Below are 15,758 nucleotides of genomic sequence, written 5' to 3' on the forward strand. Positions count from 1 at the left end.
TAGTTAAACTTTCATTCATTCCAATGCACTAAAGTGGCCAAAGGACTACAAAGAAACCCTACATGAGGGTGGCGGTGGTGGAAATCAATTTTCAGCTTAATTTGAAAATCAGGGGTCCTCCTGGTTTCCACGCCCTTTGTCCATGCATAGGCAACTTCTGCTTAAGCTGCCCTTCTGTGTTCTCTTTGTGTGTTATGTGTGTGTGAGGCCTGCAGGTTGCATCAGTGTGAACTGGAAGCCAAAGGAGTCTGCTTTCTACCCAAGCTCATTGAGAAATGTAGACAACTCTGGGCATTAAAGTGAGTGTGTGGAGGGGAGGGGGTGTCTCTCCCACAGTGGGGTTTGTTTGCTTTTTGTTTTGATCACAGAGAGCTGCTTGCTGTGCTGCTGGCTGCAGCCGGACTTGAAATCATCAGACATTGGAAGTCTCCATGGGGTCTCTCTAGGGATGGGTGGCATGGGAGGGTGTGAGGCATTGCCTTGCCTTAGCACTTAACCCCTCACAGGAGAGCTTTAAAGGGGTGACGAAATGAGACCATTTTGATGTTGTATGGCTTCCCTTTATATGGCTTCCCACTTTAAAAATATTGTTCTACGTAGGCCCCCAATGACACATGCCTTTATGTAACAAGGCTGCCTTATTGATATATAGCTTTCTGCTTTCCCCAGCGACTACTTGTGAATGTATCACACCTGTCCTTTTGTCATTCCAGCTGGTCTCAGGTACAGTTCACTGATGCTGAAGCAGAAACCATCTCTGACACACTGCCACATTTTCCATCACTGAAGAAACTTGGGTAGGTGTGAATCACTGTGTGCTCTGGATTGTGTATCTGTTGTGTGTCTCTGAGTGGCACCTTCCAGGATTTGAACCTCTCTAGCGTCACACGCATCCCCTCTTTATTGTGAAATGGTTTCATTTTCCACGCTGGGCTTCTTATACACAACTCTCTTGTGTGATCGAGAAACACTTGAATACAGGTTTTTAGAGTTAAATACTAGTAGTGTAAATTTTTGCAAAGTCTCTCCAGCTTGGCAATTTAAAACGGGTGGAGTTCTGTATTATTATGACTTTAAAACTATCCTGTAGGCACTAAATAATATATGTAAACAGAAACCTATTTATGAAAAATGGTTCAGTGTCTCTAAGGGAGGGGAATGACACAAGTCCAAAACAGTGGGTGTAATTTACTATGCACATGCTAACCTTTGCAGCATATCTTAAAGTTTAGCAGATTTATCAGCACCCTCATCAAACTACGTTTCCCAATATTCTTTTGGTGAAGCCATGACTGTTAAACTGATATAAAACTGGTTTAATCCAGACTCAGAGAATGAATGAGTTTCTAATAGTATATAGGAGGGGGCTTGGAACTTACGACTCACAAGCGTGGGGCAGATAAATCTGTTCAGTTTGTATTTTAATGTAAACCAGTCATAATGTGAACCAAAATACAGCTCTCCAATTTGTGCAGGGGTTGCATTCCTCGCACCTGCACATGCCAACAGAGCATGCATAAGCCCACCCTGCCCCACCCCTGTTCCGCCCTCTTCCAGGTGGAAAGCGACCCATGCATTGGTGGCCGCACGTCAGTTGGACGTGCACAAAATGGTCACCGCCTGTACTCTGCATTAAGATTGAGTGTTTATGTTTGTTTATGCCATGGCCTCTTGACATTTTATAGCCACATGGTGACATCTTACATATATGTCTCATTTGCCACCCTGTGGTTGCAAATGACTGGGCCAGGTTACATTCAGTGGACAGAAAGCTGCTGACTACCCTAAACCTGCAATGGTTTTGAATTTCCAGGTTAACCTGTTGCAGTTTCCTTCCCCCCGGAATGGAGCACCTGGCTGAAGCATTGCATCAGTGCCACACGATTGAAGACATTGAGTAAGTTTGATATCCAGTATGTGAGTGACTGTGATGGGCATCTCTTTTTACCCCGGGTAAAATAAATCACAGGCCTTCTGAACACCGTCTCTGGAAAGACGGTGGCAGAGGGGTCAACAAGCAGGCTAACACACCCACACCCATAAAATGAAGGTACAAAATCAGTTTTGATAACACCTGGGCAACCACGGAAATCTTAACCTGATACCAAAAAGATGGCAATGTCAGTGTCAGATGCATCTCCTTAAAGAGGCCAGGCCAAAGTCAGGACACCACCATAGAAAAGGCCTTCCCCTTGGTGCCTACATTAACCTGCCCCTGCTTCTAAAGGGGCTTGGAGAATGGCCTCTACAGAAGCCCTTGATCCACCGGAAGACTGGTATCTGGGCCTCAGGCTCTTATTGCATTACTTTGGGTTGCCATTTCCTCTCCCTCCTGCACAGTTAGCTGCAAACTGAATATGTAACTCTGCTCCTTTCTAGCTTTTCCAAAAGTGAACTTGGCATGGATATCGGTGCTCTGATGAACGCTCTGGAGGGGAAACTTCACCTGAAGAGCATAAAGTAAGTGGCCTTAGGTTAGGACTAGAAGTGATGTGTAATGTGATCCTGTATTCTCTGGGGATCTGGAGCTCTCCCCAGACCCAGCCTCCTTCAGTAGTTTTGCATAGCTGGAGTGGGGTCTTGAACTCTGGTTGAAGGATAGCGAGGGGCGTGTGTAGAAACTAGCCTGTTCTACCAAGGTAAAATGGCTTTGCCTACTTTTGCCTTTAGCTCAGCCCACCAGTTGCACATGGCTCTCAGAAGGCTGCCCAGGTGGGACTGTATCCTTCATTCTCCACTTCATTGGGGTATCCTACTTGCATATGAGTTACAGTGTGGCATAAAGCCACGTGGATAGATAAAAGTTTTTCTCCCTCTCTTATAACACCTGGAACTCATGGACATCCAATGAAGCTGAATATTGGAAGAATCAGGCCAGATAAAAGGAAGTCCTTCTTCACACAGTAGAGAGTTAAATTACAGAACTCACTCCTACAGGATGGCCATCAACCTTGATGACTTTAAAAGAGGATTAGACAAATTCAGGGAGGAGAGGGTTGTCCATGGCTACTAACCATGATGACTATACTCTGCCTGCATGGTTGGAGGCAGTAATGCTTCTGAAGATCAGTTGCTGGGAACCACGGGAAAGGAGAGTGCTCTCGTGCTCAAATCCTGCTTCCCGGTTTCCCAGAGGCACCTGTTCTGCCACTGTGGAATATGTGGGCCATTGGCCTGATCCAGCAGGCTCGTCTTATATTCTTAATGTTCATGGAGTAAAAGGTCCAGGCATAAACTGGAATAGAAGGCAAGTTCTGGACCTTGAACAAAGACCAGGGTGTAGATTCAGGACCACGGACAGTGGTCCAGCAGGTGAGGCAGAAAATCTCACAGCAGTGCTTTGGAGCAACTTTATAGCCTGGGCTGGGTAGTCAAGATGGAAGCTCTGCCCTCTGAGTGCTGCACCTGGCCAGATAAAGAGCCAGTACTCCTTTTCTGCTGCCATTGGATTTTTCTTGGCATTGAGGATCCAAGGATCTGAGTGACTGTAGCTACAAGAGGGCTGCCAGAGGGTCCAGAAGCCACCTTAGATGTGGGTCCTTGTAGGACCTGCTGCTCAGGATGCCTAGAGACTCTTGGGCTGGGGTTTTGTTTAGAAGTTTATATTGCAGTCAAGATTTAACTGTGGATGTGCTCGGTTTTTGCTGCTGTTGGTATTATGCTTTTGCATTTTTATTAGGCATTATGTGGAGGTTCTTTTATTGTATGCTTATTGAGATGTTTTCATTTCTTGTTTGTAACTTCTTGAGTTTTGTTAAGTTTTTGTAATTATGAAAGTTTTTTTGAGCATGGTTTGAGTATGAAAAGGTGGCCTACAAATAAATAATTTGCAGCATTTGTATCAACAGGGACTGGCCACAAAGGCTATGTTCCACCTCCACAGTCGGATGCATTATGCAATATCAGTTGCTGGGAACTTTAGGTGGGCAGAGTTCTATTGCTCTTCTGTCCTGCTTGTGGGCCTTGCAGAGGCACCTTGCTGGCCACTGGGAGAACCAGATGCTGGACTAGACGGGCCATTGGGCTGATTCATGGGGCTGTTCTAATGTTCTGACAATGATATTCTTATTTATCTCTTAGCCTTGGCTCTCTGAATCTCAGTGATGCAGACATCCTCAATCTGACCTCCAGACTCTCAGCAATGCCTCTCCTGAAAAGACTTATGTAAGTATGTCTATGGGTAGAGGTTTGATGCAACAACAAAAGATATTTATTTTGTTCAGACCTGCCAGTTTCAGTGGCTGGCAATATGCAAGAGAATTTTAATTTGCCCAGGCCAAGGAATCGGGTAGCGTCTTACCTGAAGTTGGAGCGAGTGCTGGGCCAGAATCCATCGTCCAATTTTTCAAAAGTTTTCTTCCCCTGTGAAATGGGCTTCTGTTTACCGGCCTCATTCTTAGGGTGCTTTAGAATTTATTTAGATTAAAACATAATAATTTTGGAAGGCATGGGGTTGGGCTAAGGAATGAACACAGAAGAAATTGATGTGGATAGGACATTGATGTGCACCCGTCCATTCCCGCTGTGAAGGCCACTGTTACCCAGCATAAAACAAGTGTTCTGAGAAGCTTTCGCCTTTTGGGACCATTCAGAATAATTGACTCATGTTTCATATTTCATGACTGTTTTCCAGTTTGAATAAAAACCGTCTTGGTGGCGAGTCCTGTTCACACCTTGCACAAGTTTTGAAGAATGCCATTCACATGGAAAAGATTGAGTAAGTTCATGTTTTCCACTCATGTCTGCCACTTTAACACATCCCCTCCCAACGTCCAGCTTCATTGTCAGAATTAATAATGAAAGGAGAACATGTCTTAATTAATTTTCTCTCTTTTTTCAAAAGCAGTGGTGGCAGAGGGGCACTGGGATTACCTAGGCAGCTGCTAAGAGGCATGGGGGGGGCAGTGGGGCACTGTAGGCGTAAGTAACTATCCGATGTCGAAAAGCAGGTATCGCTAGATCATGTTACTCAATTTTATTGCACTAGTTAAACTAAATAGATTTAATTGGGTTTTGAAACAGTGAAATGTTCTCTGAAGCTCAACATACATGAGCCAGAACATAATGTCATGAACGTGGGGGATGTTTTCTTTAATCTTATGAGTTGTCGGGTTTCTTTCAAAGTTTGAGCCACAACAAGATTGATGATGCTGGCATAAAAGAAATCGCTATGGCCATTCCAGAAATGCAGAGCGTGAAGCAAATCGAGTGAGTTTCATGTGTCTTTATCAACCCAGTGAGGGACTACAGATTGTAGTCTGGGCGGAGGAGGAATTCCTGGTCCTCTGCCCACCCCACCAAATCCAGCTATCACAGATTAGCTACAGTTCTGTGATATGAAGCGGCTTCCTCTGTTGTTGTTCCTCTTTCAGCCTGTCTAGCAACAGCATTGGCTCTGCCGGTGGACAGTGTTTCGTGGAGGCTCTGAAGAACAGCGAGAACCTGGAGGTGCTCAAGTAAGCACAGACCTTCTCCTGGGGATTTCATCAATTCCCTTTCAAAATAACCAGGTTCCTCTGAAAAGCGTTTCCCCAGGCTGTTCATATGGGGGGCTGGCTGTTGAAGAATCCACGCCCACACCCATGAATATTCTGTGAAATGGCGCGTTCCTTTCTCCTACGAATGCAGCTGGTGCCACCTCCAGGTTTGTGGGATGGATTTGGGCAAGGAGCCCTCAGTGGGCTCCCTCCTCCTCTTCCTCCCACCCATCCCCAGCTCATGTGTGCTGTCTTCCTCTGGACCGGAGTGCCTGAACCCCAGCGATGGTGCGCAGAAGAGCTTGCAGGACCAGAAACTGCACTATCAAAATGTTTCCTCAGTCTGATAATCTGATAATCCTCAATTTGATAATCTGATAATGCTGATATTCTTTAATTGGACTTGGGTTTTTTTAAAACCCATGTGCAACTGTTACTCATGCTACGTGGCTATTTTATAGTTCAGTTTCAGTTTTTCAACTTTTAATTTTAATATCATTGTTCATTGTTATCATTGTTCTCTCTGTTTCATATACATTATACAACTAAATTATTATTTTTTTAAAAAAAATTCTCAATAATGTTTCACATTGCACTTCCTTTCAGACTATCTGGGAACAATATTGGAAACGAGACGCTGGAAAAACTGGCTCCGGTTCTGCCCAACTTGCACTGCCTGAAGGTCCTTCAGTAAGTATCCTGGTTCAGGATGGACAGATGGGTCCAGTTTTCACCTGTGTCAGAGTTAAGTGAGTTTTTTCCTGCCTTCCCTCATTTGGTCTGCTCCATCCAGGATGTTCTCCACACTCATCATTCAGCAAATGTACAACCTGTGAGCCTGTGTACACAAATAGTTGAGCTGTACAAATCAACATGTGTTCACTCTTTTCGCACAAACGCTAGGCAAGGGACCTCCCCACTTAACCATCCTCTTCTTTCCTCAGCCTGGCATCCTGTGGCTTTGACTCAGAGGGAGTGGTTTGTTTGGCCAGAGTCCTCTTCCATTGTCCACAAATAGAGGAAATCAGGTGAGTGCAGCTTGTAGGGAAGGAAATTAAAACAGGAAGGAAAAACCAGTCACACATGGGCTCTTAACATAGAATCATAGAACTGTAGAATTGGAAGGGATTCCCAAGAGTCATCTAGTCCAAGCCTCCTGCGATGCAGGACTCCTAGCTAAAGGATCCGTGACAGACGGCTGTCCAACATCTGTTTTTAAAACTTCCAAAGATGTCCCTTCCAAGGGAGTCCATTCATTCCACTGTCAAACAGCTCTTACTGTCACAAAACATTTCCTAATTTTTGGTTGGGATCTCCTTCTTTGTTGTTTGAATCCATTGGTTCGGATCCTGCCCTCCAGAGCAGCAGAAAACAAGCTTTCTTTGTCTCCCATGTGACATGTTTTGGAAGTCATCTGCCAGTCAAAAAGCAATTGTGAATGTTATCTTCCAAGTATTATGTTCTTAAAACAAACAGCGTGATTTTAAAATAAAAATAATAAAATAGTTCAATCTGATCACCTTTCCTGTTTTTTACCTTGCAGTTTGTCCGAAAACAGCATTGGGCACAAGGGTGCCATGGCACTCGCAGAACACCTGCCACAGCCCTCCTCACAACTCAGGAAGATTGAGTAGGTTCACACCTGTTTTCATTTGGCTTAAATCTAACTAAGCCATCTGCATTGTGTTTGTGTGTGTGTTTAAGCTTTTTGTACACTATAGTTTTGTGGGTCTTTGGCTGAAAAGCAACAGATAAATAAATAGCACCATAGTGAAGGAAGCTGACTTTATATCAGGTTAGGCCATTTATCCATCTAGCCGAGTAGTATATATTCTAAGAAGCCCCTCACCCAAGCCTTTTAACTGGAGATGCTGCCAGGGATTAAACCAGAGGCCAGGGATTGAACAAGAGTGCCCCGTTTTCTATCCAGGTTTCAAATCCATCTTTAATATGTCCTGTTTTTTCTTTCTTTCTAAATCTTTATTGACTTTTCTTGCCAAGTATACAAAAAATAAAATATAAAAACCAATCAGAACACTCATAGTCCACCAAGCCAAATCAAAATGTAGATTGGGTGTCTCCCCACAAACTCTGGCATTACAACAAAAGGAAGAGAGTTGGACATCATTTTTGAGACTCAAAATAAAAATTAGTAGCACCGTCAAAGTTTAATGTGCTGTTTTTGCCTCGGCGTTTATAGTTTTCAAGCTGGCAACAAACAATGCTTGGGGATCGTATCCAGCCGCATAGATTTCTGAGAGGCAGGTGGATCACAAAAGTTATGAGAGGGCACCATCAAAAGTACTTTTCAGTCTGACTCCCCTCAAATGTCTGGTTCCCCCCCCCCCAGTTAACTTTCGTGCTACAGCCAAACTTTGGTCCACCTGCGTTTCAAAGAAGCTGCCCTGTTTATGAATACAAAGTTGTGTTCAGTGTGAACTGAGGAGCAAGGCTAATCTGTTTTAAAATAATAAGGAAGGGTGGACCCTAAGAGAAGTTTCCCCCTCTCACAAATCTGCTCTTTTGAGCATTTCACCTGGGAAAGCCACAACTCTAAAATTAGTGTGAGAACTGGTTTCCATTATGCAATGTGTTCTTTCTAGACTGAAGGTCTGCGGCCTCATCGACTGCACTTCTAAGAGTCTCGCCCTTGGTGTCAGCCAGTGCCCCCTTCTGGAAGAGATTATGTGAGTACTAGGGGCTGCTGCCCCTGCTTCCTCCACTTACAAGCCACACCTGCCCTCCAATCCCTTTGCCAGCCCTCTTTCCCCCACACCTGGCCAAGCCCTCCTCCCTTTGCACCTCACCCTGTTTGCCTATCCCCTCCCAGGTTGTCCCAAGCTCCTCTTCATCCCTTGCAGCTTGCCACAACCACCCCTTTTTAAAAGAGGGGGGAGGTGCTTCAGATAATGGTTTTCTGAAGTGTCTCCTCCTTTGTTAAATCTCCCTGCAACCACATTAAAAAGATACTTAGCGTCTCCCCCCTGCCATCTCAGCCCACGTGGGCCATCTGCCACAGTGTCGTTGTACTGGAATTGTTGTGCCCACCTATCTACAACCATGCAAACTGCAGTGTGACAACAGCCTTACCTTTTTTTGTATATAGAAAGATAAACGGACTTGTGGCTATGGCTCGTGGCCTAGAGCTAATCTGCCCATTGCTGACATGGATGCTCCTTTCCATGTTCAGTAGCATCTAGATCAGGCGTGAAGAACCCCAGGCCATGCCTGAATTAAACCCAAACAGATCCACCTCTGGAGGACTTCATTCACTGCTTCTCTTTGTGCCCCCTAATTGCCTAATTGATATTCACCAGGAATATCACAAAGAAAGCATTTGTTTGACACAGTCTTGCCAAAACAATCAGAGAACTTATTAAACAAATGCGCTTGATTCAGGCCTTGTCTAGAGAAGAAAATATTCAACCAAATGATTAAAATTACATGTTTCAATTTAAAAATGCATCAGAAATTGATATGAGGCACAGGCAGAGCAGTGGCTCATGCAGAGACAAAAAGGCAGCTACCTCTGTGGGTAGATTATTCTCCTGTGCTTTGGGAGTGGTAGAATGATCTGGCCACACCCAATTCAGACACATGGCAGAATGACCCACTTCTAGCAGGAGCTGACTAAAATAAGGCAAAGATCAGAGCAGTAAATCATGCAGAGAAGCAGCAGGCAACTCTGTGATTCAGTGAACTCACGGAGAGCCTGTGTTTACTTTATTTCTCTTGCAGTGTGCTCATGTGCTGCTGCTGCATCTTCAGTGTGCTTGATCTTCAGGTCCCCACTGACTCAAACACCTGTTGAATTCATGCCTAGTTGGGTTTTCAGCCATTAATCATTTTCCTCATCTTTAGCCTGTCCTGGAACAAACTTGGTGATGAAAGTGCTTTGGAGCTGGCCAAGGTTCTCCCTCGGATGGCAAAGTTGAAAGTACTGGAGTGAGTACAAGGAAACATCAACCCAGAGTCCTTCACCAAAAACCAATTAGAGCCTAGCTGAGCTTTCTTTCTTTTGTGGGGGGGATGTTGATAATGGGATGAAAGCTTAGGAGGAGAGATTTTCCCAGGGGGCAGGAAGAAAATATTGGGTGTGGCAGTGTTCTCCAGGAGAGCAGTAGTATTCTTTTTTCTTTCTCTTGAAAGTTTTTTCTTTAACTCAGTTGCTCTGCTCTCACCTGCCAGAGGCAGAACAGCACGTGCAAGAAATCTTTTAGCATGACAGTAAATAATCTCAGGAACTCCCTGCCCCTTGATAGTTTGTTGGATAGTTTTTGACATCTGCTGGAAATGTTTTTGTATGTGCAGGTCTATCCAGATGTGTACTTTTATTATGTGCATTTGTTTTTAAAATTCATGGATTTTATCTACATTCTGATCATTTTTATTGTCTGCTGTTTAAAATATTTTTTACTGTTTTTTATTTTAAAAAATCAAATATTTTCTCGAAATCACTTAGAGATTCTTTCAGTTGAGCAGTATATAAATATTGCTAAATAAGGAAATAAATGGTGCCCATTCCTCCACCAGTCAAAGCACTTAGTCCCTAAGCGCATTCCAGATACTTTGGTACCTTAGGCACCCCCCAAAAAAAAACCATTGTCCTCTTCCCTGGCAGTAAAATACAACAATAATAAATGAAACAACTCACACTTGGCTGCCTTTTCATGGCACCCCAAATCTACTTCCTGGTGCAGCTGCCTCACTCCGCCCTATGAGAGTGACCTGCTGTTTTCCTGGTAAACTGAGAATGAGCTTTATTAACCACCAACCCCCAAATTTGGGATCCTCTCCAAACTGGTATCAAAGTTTTGTGCCATGTACTCATTTTGTGCCATTTTGTACTGCAAACCCTCCATTTTGTACCACCCGCCCCCCCAAACTGAGTGATCAATACTTACAAATCTAACATGTTGGATTTGGGGGTATTACCAGGGTTCATAGTTAACACTCAAAAATCCAACATTGTCAGATTCATAAAGCTCTGAGAATGGGCACCTGGTTGACTCGAGTGCTGGACCAGATGGACCTTTGGCCTGATCCAGCTACAGGCCTCTTCCTATGGAGGAGGAGGAGGAAAGAGAAAGAACACCCTTTTGGTCCTGAAAGATGGGGATGTGCCTTGAGGTATATACTTTGTATAGGACAATGGCTTGAATGTTTTTTTCCAAGCCAAATTGCTGGAGATGGAGAGAGTGAGCGTGTGTGTGTATATATGTGTGGGGTTCTGAGTCGGTGGCACACCCACTTTGACCACGCCCACTTTGGTCTCGGCCATCCCAGGAATTGGCCAAGAGTAAGGATGGTGAACCTGTGGCGCTCAGGATGTTGTTGGATTCCAGCTCCCACCATCCCTGACCACTGGGAATGCTGACAGAGTCTAACAATGTCTGGAGAGCCAAAGGTTCCCCAAATCTGGCTAAGAAGGGATACAGGCATTGGGCCCAGAGGGGTTCCCCATCCCTGCCCTTAGGTAAAGGTAAAGGTACCCCTGCCCATACGGGCCAGTCTTGACAGACTCTGGGGTTGTGCGCCCATCTCACTTAAGAGGCCAGGGGCCAGCGCTGTCCGGAGACACTTCCGGGTCACGTGGCCAGCGTGACATCGCTGCTCTGGCGAGCCAGAGCCGCACACGGAAACGCCGTTTACCTTCCCGCTGGTAAGCGGTCCCTATTTATCTACTTGCACCCGGAGGTGCTTTCGAACTGCTAGGTTGGCAGGCGCTGGGACCGAGCAGCGGGAGCGCACCCCGCCGCAGGGATTCAAACCGCCGACCTTTCGATCGGCAAGCCCTAGGCGCTGAGGCTTTAACCCACAGCGCCACCTGCGTCCCAGTATCCCTGCCCTTAAGCGGCACTAAATGAATTTTTTGTTCTGTTCAGGAGAGGCAGCGATCAGTTTTGCATAATACCTAGCCTAGTTATATATTTGCTTTTCTTTGGCTTCTTTTAAACAGTCTGGACAACAACTACATCACTGCTTGTGGGGCCAGAAGGCTCACAAAGGCACTTGCACAGTGTCGAGGAATCCAGATAATACGGTGAGTCCTCTGTGAAAGTTACATCAGTTTCCTAACCACTAGGAGGTGCCGTGTTTATTTATGGTGAGCAAGACTAGTAGGCTCCCTGGATTAACTACTTAAAGCTCATAGTTGGACCTGGAGACCCACCATTAGTCCAAACAGGATTATTACTAGTGCTAGTATTGTTTTGATTTATTATCCACCTTCACCCTAAGGTGTCAGGGGAGGGGGCAATGATTTATCTCACTGGAAAGCTGCCGGAAATTGGAGAAGTGTCCAACTTTTTATTAAGTAACATTTTTATTTAACAGAATTTATCTACGTGTTAGGGAAAGACCTCTAAGCAGTTTACAACACTAAAATATTTGTTAAAGATACAAATAAAAACAAACATTAAAAAACCAACTACATTTAAAAAAAATAAGTGGAAATGCTAAAATTCCATGTTGGTAGGGCAGCTTGCTGAAACAAAAAAGCTTTTATCAGGTGCCAACAGCATTCCAGCAAAGGTGCCTGCCTCCTGTCAATACTTTCTCTCTCTTTGTCTTTTCTAGTCTGTGGCACAATCGGATACCGAGCGATGTTGAACAAAAGCTGAGGAAGGAAGAGCCGCGGCTGCATTTTGCCTTCTTTTGATGAACCAACAGGAAGGGAATCTGGCTCCTGCCAGGCATGGTTTTGCTGCTGGCCAAGGAAAAGAAGGAAACTGAGCAGGATTCTGGGCTAGCACATAGGTACTGCAACTTCTAAAGAGAAACAGAAGCTGCATGATTATACTTCATCCTCGTGGCCAGAAATGAGCAGCCGAGTAAAATTGTCTTCCATGAGCACGGTGAGTCCGTAAGTGACTGTGGAGGCCAAGTCAGGATCCACACATCCTTCCACCGTGGGGACATAGGTTTCCAGGCGGGAGTTGGTCATGGTGAGGGTTTGCCAAATGTAAGCAACAGATTACAAAAGAGTAGAACTCTCACTTGGAGAAGCAGGATCTTTGCCTTGGCCTTGGGAGCATCTTGCAAGAAATCCCAATGTTCATCTGTGGCAACGCTGAGTCTGGGCTATGCTTGTTTGGCAGTCTTCCATCAAGGTGAATACTGATTAAGAAAAACTGGATCCTGCAACATGTATTGTGGACTCTTGTTTGTTTTTGCCTTATTTATTTTACTGATTTTTATTTTGCTTGCATGGAAGAAAGCTGTGCAAGGGGGGGGGGCTGCACCTTCAACCAACCTTCTGACTTTGGTGACTTCACCAGGATGAACCCAGTTTGATGACTGCTGTCACAAACAAAAGGAATAGAAACTTGCAGGGCATTTAAAAAATGAAAATAAAAGCAGAGATCGCCAGGAAGCTGGATTCTGTACCTAGTATCACCTTTTACCTTTTCCTGCACGTGTGTAGAATTCCACGCCTTCTTAGTTTTCAGGACAAATAGGGAAGAAATTCAATTCTCTGCATTTTGCAATGCAGTTCTCCAGCCAAGCAAGTTGTACGGAAATGAATATGATTGGGGTAAAGTGTGCATGAAAATGCATATATTGGTGACAATGCATTTTTGCTTTGCAAAATTGTGTATATTAGGCAAAATTGTGTATGAACATGTATGTTAGGGAGAAACTGTTGATGAATTTTCATGAAGACTTTTAAAAAAAAAAATGCAAATGGCTTTAGAAATGTGGAGAACCAAATTTAATATTGGAAAACTGAGAGAAACCAGGATGGACAGATATGCCCATCCTTAGTTTTCACATATCACAACCATGAGCATTCATTACTATGGTTCTTCAACCGCTTGGCTTGGATACAGTAAAATCTCGGAATGGACACCTTCCTGTTTTAAACATCTTGCAAGCGGGGTTCATGGTGAGCAGAAATCTACAGATTCCTTCACTTTCTTGACTGATTAACTAGATATTCCCACTAGAGGGCACTGTGTCCTTATGGAAATGCCAGTTTTTCCAGTTTAAAGGTAGGTGTGGTCTAGAGAAGAAAACCTCAGAACTTGATGCAGTCTCACTCAAAATCAGCGCTGATGCTGGTGTCACTTCTTCTCAGGCAGTGGAGGTGGGAGGGCAGGTGGGGGCAACAATAAGGCAGCACTTCCTGTTTCGCCTCAAATGGCAAAACGGGACACACCGCCCCTGATTCCGGTGGGTTTTAGTTCATTTCCAGCCTATCAGGTTTTGTCTGTAGTGCCTTATCTGATGTGAGCCCACCCACAGCAGGTTACGTGAACCTCAGGTGCTCTAAAACAGGGGTGGCTAACCTGTGGCTCTCTAGATGTTGTTGGACTCCAACCCACCTGCCCCAGTGGTCAAGGATGGTGGCAGGAGCTGTGGTCCGCCAGTGTCTGAAAAGCCACAGCTTTCCCACCCTGCTCTAAAACCTTTGACATGCAGGTTTCCTATAGATGCAGCTTGGGATGTGTGAGAAAACCCTAAATTCCCAGCAATGCGATTGAATCCCTGTTGCGAAATGCCAACAGCCAATAGGTGTCAGATGTATCCTGTGCCTTCTTTCCTTTTCCCTTTCAACTGGCTACTGAGCTACAATTCTGTACCAGTTGCTATTCTTAGTCTCCACTTTTGCCCTTTTCCTACACAAAAATCAAACACAGGCTGGATGCTTGGACATTGCCTACAGACAGGCAAAGAGCATTGTAGGTTCTGGCCTTTTAGCCTCTGTTTTGTTACTGATTTGCTTAGGCAAATGCTGGAACTGAACTTTGCAATACAAAGAGTTGGAGCACTGTTAGAAGATGCGGCTACTTGAGGTAGGCAGGCAGGCACCAAGGACATGGCAGGTGGAAGTATCATCTCTCTCTCTCTTTGTTGAGCTGGGAGCTGGGAAATTACATTACAAACCCTTGTTTGCATTTGTGGCTAGGATGGTGCTGCTTCTGTTCAAATGTTTCGTGCCAAAGAAAGTGGTAATCAGCACTAGAATTTTGTGCCACAATTCCCTGCAAGAATTTCCAGATAACTCTATTGCTTTGAATAGGTTTGGTGGAAAGATAAAAGGAGGAAATGCACCACCCTCTGGAAAGTTTACAAAGAACTGAGCTAATGCATTTGCTGAACAAATAGTCAAACCTTGGTTCTCAAACAGCTCCATTTTCGAAAGTTTCGGCTCCTGGATGCCGAAAACCTGGAAGTAAATGATCTGGTTTTTGAACTGTTTTTCAGACCCTGAACGTCTGACGCTGCTTCTGCTTGAGTGCAAGAAGCTCTTGCAACTAATCGGAAGCCATGTCTTGGTTGTTGAATGTTTTGGAAGTCAAACTGTCTTCCTGAACGGATTATGTTTGACAACTGAGGTTTGATGGTAGACATCTTTGGTGGGACTCGCTTGCTGCTGTTGTTTGCATCTATCTTGAGAGACAATGGAGTGTGCCTCAGGGTGGGGAGTGAAGTTAAACTGCTGCGTTAACAGCACTGAAGTGACCTCCCTGGGGCACAAACCTGGGCAGTTTGCATGGAGGTCCTGGGCTGCCCAGATGACCTGACCCCACTCTGGGACTCTATGACATAGTCCAAAAGAAGGCAGAGCAATACGTTTGCCATCAGCTTGGCTACAGGAGTTGCCGGAAGCTGCCATCCAACCACGTTAGGGACTCCACTCTGGATTTGTGTAGCGTTTACTCCTTAGAATTTTCTTCTCCCAAAGATATCCCGCAAGGCAGCAGAAGTTTAGGATCAGAGTTTTCCTTCTCCTGTACGGGCTGCCTTCCCAGGTTGACAAGCCCCATCTGCCCCTCACTTCTCTCTACAGCATGTGCAGAAAAAGCCTTCTTGACCCCACTGTTGGTCCCACTGGAGCCTGTCTTCGCATGCAGGATAAGTCCCTAACTTACTGAGAGTTTGAGACCCTCATCTGGTTTAGCAGTTTCCTGGGATGAAGCCTGAAACTCAATGAATTGAACTGATGGAGCCTGAAACTCAACGAATCTTAAAGGGAGTCAGTGTGCTATTGTGGAAAAAGACCAGGACGAGGGAGAAACCAGGGAAAGAGGTCCTGAGGGCAAGAGCAACTCTTCCTTCCTGTGTTTCCCAGCTATTGGTATTTAGACGCATTCCTCGACAGCCCCCTCCACCACTAATTTGTTTAGCCCTCTAAGTTGGCGGCCATCGCCGCCTCCTGTGGGAGGGAGTTCCGCTGCTTAACCGCATAGTTAAGCAAAGCAGGGGGGCTCTGCGCCGAAGCTCCGCGGCCTTCTGTACTCGGGAAAAGTCCACGTCTGCTGCGCCATCAGAGGA

General features: G+C 45.1%; 1 protein-coding gene across 2 annotated transcripts in view; it reads left to right on the plus strand.

Moving 5' to 3' along the window:
* NLRC5 (NLR family CARD domain containing 5) overlaps positions 1-12,852 on the plus strand; it is a 58,872-nt gene extending 46,020 nt beyond the window's left edge. For both annotated transcript variants that reach the window (XM_079988362.1, XM_079988363.1), the window contains exons 35-49: positions 216-299; positions 714-797; positions 1,814-1,897; positions 2,380-2,460; positions 4,081-4,164; positions 4,634-4,717; positions 5,125-5,208; positions 5,373-5,456; positions 6,084-6,167; positions 6,422-6,505; positions 7,021-7,107; positions 8,081-8,164; positions 9,339-9,422; positions 11,437-11,520; positions 12,057-12,852. In XM_079988362.1, the coding sequence (XP_079844488.1) occupies positions 216-299; positions 714-797; positions 1,814-1,897; positions 2,380-2,460; positions 4,081-4,164; positions 4,634-4,717; positions 5,125-5,208; positions 5,373-5,456; positions 6,084-6,167; positions 6,422-6,505; positions 7,021-7,107; positions 8,081-8,164; positions 9,339-9,422; positions 11,437-11,520; positions 12,057-12,138 (1,258 nt within the window). In that variant the 3' untranslated portion in view covers positions 12,139-12,852. The remainder of the gene's footprint in view (positions 1-215; positions 300-713; positions 798-1,813; positions 1,898-2,379; positions 2,461-4,080; positions 4,165-4,633; positions 4,718-5,124; positions 5,209-5,372; positions 5,457-6,083; positions 6,168-6,421; positions 6,506-7,020; positions 7,108-8,080; positions 8,165-9,338; positions 9,423-11,436; positions 11,521-12,056) is intronic.
* The last annotated feature ends 2,906 nt before the right edge of the window (positions 12,853-15,758 follow it).

Source organism: Podarcis cretensis (assembly GCF_951804945.1).
Source record: "Podarcis cretensis genome assembly, chromosome: 8".
In the NCBI taxonomy this organism is placed as follows: domain Eukaryota; kingdom Metazoa; phylum Chordata; class Lepidosauria; order Squamata; family Lacertidae; genus Podarcis; species Podarcis cretensis.